Genomic DNA, 15,024 nt, shown 5'->3' with positions numbered 1-15,024 from the left:
CATCAGAGTATAAAATTCTGTCTCTTTCACTCACAAGTATCCGTTCTTCCAGAATGGTGATACTCCAAAGCTCTGCATTCATATGTGCAATTTTTCTGATATAACAAGTGTCTAAAAATGGTTCCGCGCGAGCCGGAGCAATTCCAGTTCACTAATACCCACCAGGCTGAAGGTCAATTTATCATCTCAGTGAGTCACAGATTCACCTGCTCACAAGACGCTGATCCTCTTCAGGCGGAGACGAGGGACCTGAACCGCATGAGGAATTTAAAATAGATGGCATTTTTGCTCAAGTGACTCTGCTGCTTATCTGTGTGTATGAATCCAATCTTTTCTGGTTTGCGTCTTTATCTGCTGCTGCAGCTCTGAAGGGGCAGAATGTGAAAGTAAGCATGATTTCTGCTTTTTGAAATATGTTGTTTAAAGGTTTATATTACACCTGCACCTAACTATTCATTTTATTATTGATTTATCTGATGATTTTGTCTGTAAAATATTTAAATAGTTCCTGCTTGATCTTCCTGCCTACAGTACCTTCAGTCTACAGATATCTGGAACCCTTTATCATTTAAATAAATGTCTGTTATGTCACTAGCCCTTTTTACACTGTGGTTCCGCCTCAGTGCCGTAATGAAGCTCCGTCATCATGCAGCAACGCCGGTGTTAAGCCGCCCCAGTGTGTGTCTTTACGTACTGTTCTGGCGTTGCGGAAGCAAAACGTGCGTGAGGTGTAAACAAATAGCGCGTGCTTCAAATGCACACACACGGCGCTGTTGTGCAATTTGTCGTTTCCAAAGTCCAAACTGAACTCTGACAAAAGCTTTTGAGTTTTCTGCACCTACTAAATCTAAAAATCTTTTAAAACTTGACAGTCCAGGCTGCTGTGAGTATATCTGATTATTTTAATGTTACTTTAACGTACCATGTTCGTTTGCCTGAAATAGTTGCTGCTGTTCCTTGCCAGGACTCTCTGTTCTCATGGGAACAAACCTGGTTGTTCCCAACAGAATAAAACGGTATAAATCTTTGAAACTATAAACCAACAGCTGCAATAGAATCAACCTTCGTATAGACTCCACTGAGTATAATACACCGCGTGACACCCAATCACAAACCAGTGTGGATCAGCTGTATCGGCTGCAGACCCGACAGGCCGCTGCAGTTGCCATGGGCGATCCGTGGCTCGGTAATGTATAGGAACAGACCGGCTGAATGTCAGCCAGCAAATGAGCCGTGACTTTCAGCAAGACAGCAGAGTCAGCAATACATGGATACACATAACTCCCCTGTTCTCTGCTCCTTTCCTGTTTTTTCTTCCCTTCTACCCCTTACACACACACACACACACACACACAAACACACGTACACACACACCTGAGGATGTCAGATTATTTCTAGAAGCGTGGAGAAATGTCCGACCTCCACCTGACCTTTGTCTGGCCCAATCAGCTGTAAGAGCAGCTCCTCTCCATCACCACCTGACCTTGACTCCCTGCTCCATTAGACACACGCTCTCTAACACACACACACACACACACACACACACACACACACACACACAATAAAAGCTCTCACAGGGGGCTTCACATGCCCATAGCTTCACTTGTAAGAACAAACACATGTTTACTGCCGCTGGAGGTGATTAAACTGGAGTGTCACAGGCTGGTGCCACATCCTGCAGGGTGACAGGATGAAGCAGCAGAATCAGGAAACAGGAAGTGAGGACCAGCGAGCGGCGGGCCATCATGGAGGGAAGAGGAAGTGCAGGCTGTGACATGGACCATGAGATAGGGTTTAAATGACAGCGGGAAGCAGCTGAGTGCAGCTGACAGCTAAAACCTCAAACCACAGTGATGTCACAACGTCAAGCATACTGAGCACAAGCATTTCCTGTGTCCCAGAGAAATACATCCCCCTGAAATACCTCATATAGAGAGAAGAATATAGATACATAAGAAACACAAATACAGTAGAGCTGGGAAGTAGAGAGAAAGCAGAGAAAGCGGAGTACGGGATTTTCTCCTAAAAGCACTTTAATGTGTCCCAGTTTCTGCCTCTCCTCTCTGCATTTATGTCTCTCGTACACTCGCTCCATTTCTCTCAAGCTTGTGCTCTGCTTTTATCTCTCATCGTCTCTGTTTCCTACAGTCACAGTGCACACTTCTGTTCTTTATTCCACACAGGGAACTTGGAGAGAATAAACAAAAAGATAACAAGACAGTGGAGCATATATCAGAGGAGAGACTACTGTGTATCAAAGTCTGTTTGTGTGTGTATCTTACCTTGTACACCTGCCCATAGGTGCCATTTCCCACCAGCTCAACCAGCTCAAAGATGCCAGCGGGATCCTGGAAGGACAAAGGAAAAACAGTGGGATTATTGGGAAGAATATGACCAACATATAATAAGCACTACAGTATATGTAGAAGCATTTCAACAAGGCATTTCTGATTCTAGAAAGTTGTGAATTCACCGATCTTAAAATATAATATATAAGCCGCTAAAAAAGGGACATATTTCCACTTCTCCAAAACAGTAGCCCACACAGTAATGATATATCAGGGCTGCCACAAGCAACTTCTGCTTAAAACCAGCAAAGAGGAACTAGTTTCAGGTTATTGAGCAGCAATAACAAACAACAACAGTGCACTGCTAGAGGAGAGTGTAATGTTAGCCAAAGCTAGCATAACATCCGCTATCAGTGTTTTCCCACATTAAAAGACTGTATTATTTTATTAAAAGTGAAAATAATAAAATCAAGTAAATACATAAAATAATAAGTATGACTTTAATAATAAGTTTCACGCTAGTTTAATGCTCTTCAATGGTCTTCAGCAGGCAGGAGTTGAAAGCATGAGCTGCGGCTAACGTTAGGCTAGCTTAGTTAGTATTCCTTCAGAGTACTACAGCATGTCGTACAACAATAATAGCACTCATATCACACCCATACAAAGGTTAGAAGTATTACAGCGACACTCAATTCTATGTATCAGAATTGGGAAGGATAAAGGGGCATCTAAACATCTCTACTTTTGGACATTTCCGTGAGCCTCAGCTGTACTTAATGTTCAGTGCTAATTTGCGATCCTAGCATGCTAACACAACATTGCAGAATCATTCACACATTAACTACTCCCTACATACGTTCCAGAAGGTTCTATGTTTTAACTACTTAGTCAGCTCACCTGTATTTGATAAAACACTTTTGGACACTGTTTGAGTCATTTTTCAAGTCATTGTTGTCTTTTTCTTTCAGCACACACGATTCAGCGCTTGCTTAGTGTCTGTTAGCAGAACACTTGTTTTCACAATGCATTGTGGGATTATTTTAGTCAACTATATAGACTATAATTATTGTCACTATACATTTTAAAGCACTAAAAATGTCAATGAGAGAATTCAGACAGCGTTTTCAGTGAACAATGAAAAATGTACATGCCAAGCATGTTAGCACTTGATGACAGCATGCTAATGTTAGCATTTAAGTGCCGGTAGCATCGACTCTTAGCCTTTTATTTCTATATTACAGCATGGGACACCTGTATTGTTTACATTTGGGTGAGTTGAACCTGTAAACTAAGCAGTGCTTATGTTTAGTTCTTCTGATTCACCTCTCTGGGTGTTGATACACGGGTCTGAAATGCAGGACTGGACTGTTTTAAGGCTTGTGTCCAGACAAGCTAATAATTTAAGCCCACAGTTGCTTTACGTTGCCAACAGAGAAGTCGACGCATCTCCCACTATGAACAACTTGAACAGAGCATAAAACCCACTGACCCCTGCGCACACACACACACACACCTCCCCCTTCCTCTGCACCGCGTGTTGCTACGGCATTCCAACAATAGCTGGTATTCACCCTCTCCTTCCTTCTCCCTCTCTTTCACACTCTCTCTGCTCCACCAGCCTCTGTTCTCCAACCACGGAGTCCATCTATGTCTCTCTCACCCTTTTATCTACACATTCTCTCTTTCTCTCCTTCACTGCTGACAGAGTCCAGAGCAAGTCTCTCTTTCCACAGCGCTCTTCTCATTCCAGCAGTGTCCTAGAAACACAGAGGCCTTTTAACCAACTTTAGTTGCGTTTCTTTGCTTCGTATGCACTCTTCTTGATGTTAAAAGGCTTTAAAAGCGTTACATACCATCATTTATTGTGTCAGTACTAACTGTCTTCAGGTCTGTACCTTATTATTTCTGCTTTTTGAGATGTCAAAATTAGTCTTTGCCCCTTATTTAGTCATGAAACTGACTGTAAATGATCTAATAACGCAATCAAGTCTAAGTTTATGTCAAGTGACGTGGCTCCACTTGTGTAAGTGTCACTCAAACTGCTCACAATGTGGATAACCTTGAATTTTAAGTCAATTCTACTGTGTCAGCTAAAAATATAATTATAATCAGAGTATTTTTTTTGGTAATTTCCATCCCTTTCCTTTCAGAAAATGCCTCTTTAACATCACGTAGTGCTGAGCCAGAGAGGTGTATTAAAATGAGATCTTCCACTGGGGGCAAAGCTAGAGGCGTGTTTCGTTGCTGATTCACTAAATGAACTGTTTACACCTGAGAAGCAGTGATATTACACAATAACCACTCATCACATGCAAAACCTCTGCTCTATGAAGCACCCTTACATATCCGGTGTGAAAAGCCTCACATGCACTTCTCTTTGCACCCCTCTCTCTCTCTTACCTCACGTCACCTCTCATTGCCGTCTTCCGTTTTGCGGCCTGTCGTCTTTGTTGCTTTCTCTTTCTCACTTCCTGCAGGTTTTTTTCACGCCGTCTGTCAGTGTCTGTGAATCTTTGGCGTGAACTTTCAGCTAACTTTGCTGGCTTAACACGCAGATCTAGTAGCGATGTGATGGTACATAAAAGGAGGAAATGACTGGACTATTGCCAAAAGGACAGAAAGCAGTTTGATATTGTGTGCATGCTCAAGGTGTCTGTATGTGTACAGTTTAAGATTTTGTATTCTGTTTCTTCTTTCCCTCTCTCCCTCTCTTTCTCCCTCTCTCTCTCTCTCTATATGTTTGTTCTGCCGGTCTCAGCAGACCTGTCAACCTGTCAGCGCTTTCTGAAGACAGGCCCTTGTGCTTTTCTTGCTCTCTCCTTCCTTTTCCTGTCGTTTTTCCCCCCCTTCTTTTCTCTGTTGTGAAGCCGACACACATTCACATAAATACACACACACACACAAGCAAAACGCAGACAAACTCATTCTCTCACACTCCGTCTCAAGTACATCCTCCCGCTGTCTCGCTCTCTCACACTCTCATAACCAGCATAACCAACCGCACACACACTCGCACACTGTGCCAAAAGCACACTCCTACACAAGAGCCACTGTTCAAATGTTCTGACGAGTGTGAGTGGGCTCAAAATGAAAAGTGTGCCTAAATAAACGCGTGCATGTGTGAAACAGAAAGTCGGAGAGAGAGAGGCTGCAAGCCTGTTTTAGGAGTGCAGACAGCAACAATCTGCAGGCAGTGTGTGTCTGTTGGCCTCGCTATCAGGCCTTCAGCTTATGCAGGTACATTTTTCCTCCCCACACTTCCTTTTGCGCTCTCCGGCTGCGTGTTTGTGTTTGGCAGCTGTGTGAATTAACTCTCCGAGCTGCATGCAAAGTTCTGACAGCAACTCCCCAGACACGTCTAAGGATGCACTTTCTTTCTGTAGCTGTTTTACTCAATAGAAACATGCAGATAATATTAAAATCCATGCATATGCATGCATAGGCACATGATGTAAGTGTAAATGCATAAAGGACTCTAAATAACTGGAAGATACATGATGTTTGCATGCATGTGCAGTGCAGTCTTCTCCATGCACAACACACAGAACGAGTGCTGCGGCTGGAGAAACTGAGCGTTTTTGCTGCTCCAGTTCATACATGTCCTCGGGCCCGCTGATAAAAATATAGCACGATATCATTCATATTTTATAGGCCACTTGCAGAATGAGCTCTCAGCGTGTGCCCGGCTTTGTTAGTGCATCTGAGTGTGTGTGTGTGTGTGTGTGTGCACGCCTGTGTGTCTGTGGTTTATAGTTCCTGATGACTGGAGCAATTTTGCCCCCTTCCTCTTTTCTCATTTTGTGTTCCTTTTGAGCGTTTGCCAGCGTCACATGACTGCCACATGACCTCACTGGTGGCAGATGAATCATGGTGTATTTGTGTGTGTGTCTGCATGAAGCTGCTGAATAATAGTAGCACATTAAATATAGCTTGCAAAACAACTAAAAAGTGCTGAGAGAAGAAGGGATGAGGTTCAACCATTTCAAACACACAGAAACCCATTAGTTCTCTCAAACATCACGTTTAAAGGTTTTGTTTAACCTTGATGACTTTCTTCTTTAAAGAGAAGATTAAGTTTTTGTTATATTTGTTGTCATAGGTGATAGACAAGATATTTGGTGTTGGAAGCAACTGGTTTCCGTTTGAAGTCTGAGTAGAATTGCCCAATCGTGAGTCAGCATGCTTTGGCTGTAAACAGGAAATCAGAGAGAAAAAGAGGCGGGGCCAATAGGCCATAATGCAATCTTAAAACCCACCGGCTATTGTCAGACATGAGCCCTTTTTACACTGCGGTACCGCCTCAACGCCGTAACGAAGCTCCGCCATCATGCAGTCTTTGCCATTTTACAATGGACTGAGCAACGCCGGCTGCCCCAATGTGTGTTTTTACACTGGGAAAACGCGGAAGCAAAACGTGCGTAAGGTTTAAACAAACAGCACGTGCCTCAAATACACACACATGCCGCTGTTCCTCCCTGCCAGCTCCGCCTCTGTTACTACCTCCGATGTCGGCTCAGAGGCGGAACGACTTCGCCCCGCAAATCTGCCTCTGTACGGTCTACATAGAGGACGGAACGTAACAGAGGCGTAATAATCCCACATTGAACTGGCAGTGTAAAAAAGGCCATAGACTTATTGGGGGGGCATAGATCCTGACAATCTTTCACACTCACACCTCCAGGCAATTTAGAGTCACTAACGTGCCTAACAAACATGTCTTTAGACTGTGGGAGGAAGCTGGAGCACCCGGAGCGAACCCACGCATGCACAGGGACAATATGCAAACTCCACACAGAAAGGCCCACTTCGTCTGAACCGGGGTTCAAACTAGGAACCGTCTCGCTCAGATATCCTTCATCACTTATCCGAATTCCCGCTTGCTACAGCGGAAGCCCTTAAGAATTGGCTGTATCCCCGTTAGATGATAGCTGAAGGGATCCTAGTCTGGTAACCAATTAATCAAGTTATAGTCTTCCATTAGCTAAAGCTAGCATGCCTATTGCACAAGAAGTTTAGCAGTTAGCGATGACACAAACGCCCAGTGCTCCTCTTCCCAAAGCTCTTTGGAGAATTGGCTTTTGCATGTTAAGGGTGAGATACTTCTAGCTTACTCCTGCTGAAGTCACCTTCCTAGGCTTCAGTTTTGGTTTTCTTACTGCAGACCAGACATCTGACAACTTCCCGTTTTTTCCCACAAAGTAGTATGACTTCCTTCATTTTCTATGAGAACATCTCTATAGAAAGTTAAAGTCTTTCACACACAACAAAAACACTGAAATGTTAATCATAAGTGTCGTCAAGATAGGACACAACTCGCCTCACCTCACTCGTCGCTTATCTAAAAGTCAGAAGGAGAGCGCCAATGTTATCTCGCTAGCATTCAGTGCAACACGAACAGCGTGACATTCAAAAACAACAAGATGAGAGTTTTAACAGACAGCCTTGTACATCCACAGATAAAGCTTCTGTTTTGGTCTTAATCATTCTGCCTCTGATTTTTCCCGTCACCATTTCTCCTTGACGTGGAATGTTTTTGTGCAAAAGTAGGATGAAGTGGGATTAACTTTGGGCACAAGGCCACTGAGATGTATGCAGCACTGGACCCACTCTTTCCTTTGAACAGGGGATACTGGTCCATGAGCAGCACAGGCCATTAGAAATAATGGGTTTTAGAGTGCAGGGCTTCAGTTCTTGTGAAAGCCACTTTACAACATGTGTGAGGACTTTCACTGACTGCATTCATTCTTTCATTCCTCCAGCTAACCTTAATCCTCTTCACTACATTCCTGACCTTAACTCTTACCTAACCTAAAGCCAGCCACCGTTCTAACCTTCGCCCTCAAACCAAAACAAGTGACTCCCATTAAAATCCATCCGTCAGCAAAACCACATTCGAATGGAGGATGATTTTTTCACCACAGTGCATACATAAGATTTTTAGGTCAGAATTTCCACAATACTCTGCACAACTACATAATCGGAAGTGTGACTCATCTCATGATCGGCGCTTACAACAATGGCTATAATGCTTATCAGCACGGAGCTCCTTCTCTAATCCTGTTGCTGCGTTGGGGGTCAATTTGACCCATTTACGCTTTACATTCAAGAGAGTAAAAGCGTTTTCCTGACCGTGTACGTAACATAAACAACGACTCAAGACAAAGACGTGCCTTGAACCTCCTTGAAACGACAATACAGAAGTGACTTTCTATTCGCGATAGCCGAGCAGTCGCTATTACTTTCTAAAGAGCTCTTGAGACTTTCCTATCCAACTTTTTTCCCACTGTTGTTTTGTTGTTCCTGGCTGAAACACAACTTGTAAGAACTTCATTTCATTCCAAGAAAACGGATCAACACCGTTACACGTGCAGAGAACTATTCAGAATTAAGGGCTTTAACTGAAGGACAAACACACAATAGCTGAAAAACAAAACCACATGTGTTAACCAGTGAATGGATTTTCACTTCAATCACTTTTATGTTTTAGATCAGGTAGGTCTGAAAGGTCTACACAGACAATTGTAAGAGGAAATCATGGGGTAGTTGCGAGCCGGTTCTAACCTGCAGATCAAAGGAAATTTAATCACTGTAAGAAACATGAAATGTATTTGGCATCTCTTATTTTATCTCTTATTAGTTCAAGACCAAACATTTCTATCTTCATCTGTCACACAGACACACTCTAACAATATCAGACTGCGACATGTGGATTAGAAGAACATAAAATATGGGATGGATAGAAAAAGAGTCTGTGTGAACAGATTTCCTGAGCTAAAAACACCAACAGAGCAAGAATTCAATATCAGACTTCCACTAAAACAGAAATAAATCAGCGCAGATGCTCGAAAATCTAATCTGTGAGATTGTTTTCACACAGAGGAAAAAAATAAGATGCAATATCAAAGCAAACTTCACTAATACAAGAACAAACTGTTTGTTCTTAGTGTTCGTGGGAAGTAATCAAAACACCATTGTAGATCTGCATAAAATAATATATATATTATATTCTTCAAATTCATGCTTCACCGACAGACACAAACTAAAGATTAAATTTACATTTAAATGTAGCAAATCCTCACATTTGAGAGGATAAATCCATCATATGCTGGGGACTTTTTTGGCTATAAATATCTTAAATGGTGACCCAAAATGAGGTCAATCTTCTGTTGATGCACTAAGTGATGAATCCTTTCAACACTAGTCTTCTAACTTTTGTGTTAAAGACCCCCCTCCAGTAAGAATCAAGTGTTTAACCTTGTAAACATCTCCATGTGGTGTTCTTCATGTGCTACAAGACATAGCTGAGGTTAGAGTTTGTGCTAGAAAGTTAAGTTAACTTCAATTGAAACAGCACTAATCAATAGTTTTATATCAACAATGAATGAATGAAAGGGGTTGCTAACTGTTATTAGCTTTGTGGCGTCTTTTGGCTAGTTGTTTTGGTTTGAGCTACTAAACTGTAACAGTGCTTTAATAAACCTAGCTTAAAGCTAATAGTGTTTTTTGGCAAAAAGCTCTGACAAACAGACGATAAACAATAACTATAAACAACAATAAACTGCCCAGCACCAAACAGACAAACTTAGCAACTAGCTAGTAAAAATATGGAGCCGTTTAGTGGGCTGCATAACAGCCAAAGGGAGAGTATATAAATATTGGACTTGGATTCGTCAGGTGCCTAAAAACAAGACTCCTAATGAATGAATGATTCAGACCTAAATTAGCATTAGCATACTTAAATAAGAGATAGCTGGGGTTTTCTACAGAGTTTGTGCTAGAAAGTTAAGATAACTTCAATTACAAATGTGCTAATTAATAGTTTTGTAACAGTTACTCAAGTTACAACATGTAATGTGAAAGGGGTCGCTAACTTTGTAGCTTCTTTTAGCTAATCTTTTGGTTCGACAGCCCACAACTTCACTGTGCTAATAAATTGTAACAGTGCTTTAATAAACCTAGCTTAAAGCTAATAGCAGTTTTTGGCAAAACGTTCTGACAAACAGACTGTACGATAAACTGCCCAGCACCAAACAGACAAACTTAGCAACTAGCTAGTAAAAATATGGAGCCTTTTATTTGGCAGCAAAACAGAGCTAAAGGGAGAGTATATAAATATTGGACTTGGATTCCTCAGGTGGCTAAAAACAAGACTCCTAATGAATGCTAATGCTGCTCTGTGTCTGCTGGAGATGTTAATAGGCAACTTTAAAGCCAGTTCCGCTGCCCCAAGGTAGCCACAAAAATCTATGAAGTGTTGATTCTGCATATTTTTTAGAGAGTGATGGTTGGTTTAGCACTGCATGAAATGTCTTGGTGCAGTTAAATGAGTCTGCTCCAGGTCTAATGTGAATTTAAAGTACATGTTTCTGTGCACCAGAGAGCAGCCAGGTGAGTGCAGTTAGTGTCTTTAGAAAGTGAATTACACAAGAGTGAGGTGGATTGAATTAAAGACCCTAAGAGGATGATAGGAGTCATGCTGGGGCCAGGTCTGCCTCTTGTAAAACCACTTACACTTAACAACACGGCTCACCACTGCTTGCTTTTACAAGGAGGTGCTGTGGTAGCCTAATTCCCAGTACGTCTCACCCAGACATGTACAGTACATTAACAGGAGTCAACTGTTAATCACAGATTTACAGCCCCAACCAAGACGATACACGCAGAGGAGTTTGTTCTGCGATGCTAATGAATCCATCCCCTCCTCGCCTCTTTCTACTCCATCCATCTCTGCCAACTCCGTCGTCTCGCATCTTTTCCTGTCATCTCTCCGTCCATCCCTCCGTCCCCCTCATCACTCATCTTTTCTTCTCAATCCCTGCCTCCCTCTGTCATTTCAATCCATCTTTCCTGCCGTTCTCCTGAGTCCCGCTCTGCAGCACGTGATTTAGACACAGCAGAAGGATTCAGCTCCTACTATGGACTTGTTTACATGCACATGATTCCTTCAAGCACAGATCAAGCGTGTGTGTACTCTTTATGCATTACAATATGAGAGGAAAGTTAGAGAGCAGGGTCGTGTTTATAGAAATGTTTTGATGTAGCCTCTTTAAAGCATGCTGAAAGATAAGTCATTATGTATGAGGTTAGAATCTACAAGATCACAGAGTCTGTTTATTTCTCATGCTATGGTATCGTCTTGCTGCCTGCCATGCTGTTTATGCTCTAAACACTTCTAAGGAATCCTTTGGAAATCAGAGACACTGTGATGTCTTTTTACATGAATTTCATTTCCTTACTTACTCGAAGCTGTGCTTTCACTGACTACAACTGGATGTTGTTGCTGGAATATTAAACCAAATCACTTCCTTTTCCAAGGAAATTGTATCGTATCGTACTGTGTAGAACTGTATTGTACTGTGTTGAAATCTATTGTTCCGTATCATGTTGAACTGTATTTACTGTATCAAATTGTATCATATTGAATCGAATGGTACCTTCTCGTGTACCGTATATTGTATCATGTATTGTATATAGTGTGTCGTATATTGTATCGTATATCGTATCGTATATCGTTTCGCGTACCTTCTTGTGTATCGTATATTGTATATTGTATCCTATACTTTCTTGTGTATCGTATATTGTATCATGTATCGTATATTATATCGTGTACCTTCTCGTCTATCATATACCTTCTCGTGTATCTTATATTGTATCGGATAACTTCTCATGTATCGTATATTGTCTCGTATACCTTCTTGTGTATCGTATATTGTATCGTATATCGTCTCGTGTATCGTTTATTGTATGGTATACCTTCTCATGTAGCGTATATAGTATTATATACCTTCTCGTGTATCATGTATTGTATTGCATCAGATACTGTACATCACATCGTATATCGTATCGTATCGTGTTTTTGTATGGTGTATCATATTATATTGTAAACCTGTCCCAAACTTGAAAATCAAGGACAACTCAACTTTACTGGAACTGGCATGTGCTGCTGGTCGAATCTATACAACGCTTAAAGACAAATCCACTACATAAAGACAATGCACTTGGCAAAGCAGGGGAACTCCAAACAATGATTAAAAACCTCTGAATGTTCTGAAACTCACTTAATTACTAGTTTGCACTAAAAAAAGAGGAACTAAAATGAAACTCAGCTATTTTCCTAAATCAGCTGATAATATTGATGTATTTGGCTGATTCAAATAAGCAGCAACCTCATGTTTTTACATACACGGAGCTAACTAAGAGCTTGTATAAGTGTAACAGAGATTTAAAGACTGGATGCAGCTCCATCAGTGACTTGGGGGGGAGAAAATAGGTCAACTAGAAGCAGGCAGGCGGAGTGGAGAGGAGGGTGGGAGGGAGAGGGGCATTTCTCAGCGACAGACTGCCATACAGTATATAGACTATTCATGAATAAGCTCTGTGTAAGCCTTGGGCACTGCTGTGGCCCCGTTACTATGGCGTCCGTGGTGAGGGGCCGAGGAATGCGGCCTTACTGGGCAACGGGGATGGAGAGAGGAGGGAGGAGGGTGATCTGGAGAGGGGTCTTTGCTTTGGACTACTTTAGTCACTGGTCACATCTCCACCTCTGAGCCTTTTCTGTCGCTTTCTTCTTCTTCTCTGTCTCTCATTGTGCCCCTAAATCCCCTCTCTGAGAATCCGTCACTCTCCCTCTCTCTGCGTCTTTCTCCCTTTCTTCTCTGACCGTGTCACTATCCCTCCATCCTCACCTGCTCCCTCTTTCATCTCAGATCTCACACCTGAGTCCCTGCACAGCAACACCCTGCATTTGTCTATTGGCAGCCCGTGCCTGTATGTGTGTGTGTGTGCGCGCGCGTGTGTGTGTGTGGTGCCCGGGCTACACTTCCTGCTGGTTTCCCATCTGTTGCTCTCGTCAGCTGACTGGATGAACTCGTGCTTCTGACGCCTCTGACCTGCCTGTGTGCATGTGTGAGTTTCACTTTGCATAAATAAAAACCACTGTCTGTATAAAAACCTCAGCGTCTGGTGTTTTCATATCATTGTGAGTCACGGCAAAGACGGGAAACAAGCGGTGACACCTCTGCGACTGTGGCCTTTCTCAGTCGAGTGAAACATGCGGCACCCGCACAGGTGCTGCCGGGGGTCGATGTGCGACACCGGCGGATGTCGCAGAGAGCCAATGAGGCATTAGAAAAGAGAAAAGAGAAAACAGAGAGAGAGAAAGAGGAAAGTGCAGAGACAGCAAACATGAAAAGCCACTTCTCTCTCTCATCTCTACTTCCCACCCAGGACTGTCTGTCTCATTCTATCAGTGTGTGTGTGTGTGCAAGGGTCAGTGTGCCTAAGACAGGCTGAGCGCAAGAGCAAGCTCTGCCCCCTGACCCCCCCATAAACACACACACACAGACACAATAACACAATCCCCCATCAACACCACCCGGGTCAGTATTATAATCTCCCCACCCCTCCACCTCACCAGAGCCAGCTGACCTACTTCCTGTCTAGCCAGTCCAGTGGTTGACTGTACACTTATCACTTGTGTGTGTGTGTGTGTGTGTGTGTGAGTGTACGTGTCTGTGTGCAAGTGATCAAGTAAAAAACGCAACAAGGCAAGTCTGTTGTGTTCTGTTTCGGCTTCTTCTAACTCTCGACTGAAGCTGCGCGATGGTCACGCTCTGGAAAAGATTGAGACTTTGTTTTTTTAGGGCTGCACAATCACGTCAAACGGAAATATCTTTGGCATCTCCGCTACAAATAGAAAAAATGGCGTCCACGGAGCAAAGCTTTGAAACAAGTCTGACCCGAGTTTATAAAATATTTTTATAGGAAGATTTCATGAGAGCAAGCTCACTACAAAGGCCAAAGCTATGACTGTGCACACTGCATGATTAAAAGAAACGAGTAAGCAGTGTCACATGTTCGCTATTGATTAGACTACTCCTACATACCTTCAGAAACATGACCATGCATGTTAAAACAACCATGAGTGCATGTGTGTGCGTGTGTCCTTGCAGCGGCCTCTGAGTCACAGTGAGAGACGAGCGCTTGACATCACGCCTCAGAAGGAACAGGACATGCATGGCCTGACTCCCAATGCACAGACACTTCCCTCCTCTTCCTCATTCCTCTACGTCTCCCCTCGTTCTCTTCTTCTGTCGCGTTCTCCTTTACAATCTGCCCCGGCGTAAACACATTAGTGTAGGTGTAAACCTCACAGGCAGCGTTATTTATTGTCGACGTTTCATTCACCTCCTCTGTGAGCATCAGTCTTCATGCAGCAGCCAGGGCACAAAAAAAAAAGGTGGTGGGCAGAGAGGGAGATAATGCTAAGAGACAGAGCGGCTGGCAGATAGACAGGGAGGTGCATTCAGTCAGTCAGACAAACAAGATGCGGGGAAAAGCAGGCGTTACAAATGGATTGACAAAAAAAAAAAAGGAGGAATGACGAATGAGCAGAAACACAGAGACAAGCAAAGAGACGGACGGAATAAAGGGCACAATCAAGCAGGCGAGGAAGCAGGTAAAAGCAGGCAGGCAGACAACAACTGCATTGTGTGTGTTTGTCTATGAGCGTGTGTGATGTGGTTCCCTTTCTCATGGCAGCAAACAGGTCTCTTTTTTTTCCTCATGTGCAGCATCCCTTACTTGTGTGCAGCTGATACCCACACACACACACACACTCAGTATTACACACACACACACACACAGCATGCCCAGCGGAGCAAAAACATGGGTATCCACGCATAAACACAAGCGCAGGACGGTGTCAGTGTGTGTGTGTGTGTGTGTCTGTCTGAGT

General features: G+C 43.0%; 1 protein-coding gene across 4 annotated transcripts in view; it reads right to left on the bottom strand.

Annotated features, from left to right (window-relative positions):
* Positions 1-15,024, bottom strand: part of LOC138590942 (traf2 and NCK-interacting protein kinase-like) — a 72,133-nt gene that overhangs the window by 56,012 nt on the left and 1,097 nt on the right. For all 4 annotated transcript variants that reach the window (XM_069661383.1, XM_069661380.1, XM_069661381.1 and 1 more), the window contains exon 2: positions 2,283-2,348. In XM_069661383.1, coding sequence (XP_069517484.1) covers positions 2,283-2,348 — 66 coding nt within the window. The remainder of the gene's footprint in view (positions 1-2,282; positions 2,349-15,024) is intronic.

Source organism: Semicossyphus pulcher, unplaced genomic scaffold (genome assembly GCF_022749685.1).
Source record: "Semicossyphus pulcher isolate SPU_LCO1_2020_fin unplaced genomic scaffold, fSemPul1.0.p SCAF_14, whole genome shotgun sequence".
Taxonomy (NCBI): Eukaryota; Metazoa; Chordata; class Actinopteri; order Labriformes; family Labridae; genus Semicossyphus; species Semicossyphus pulcher.
This window is presented reverse-complemented; position numbering and strand designations above follow the sequence as displayed.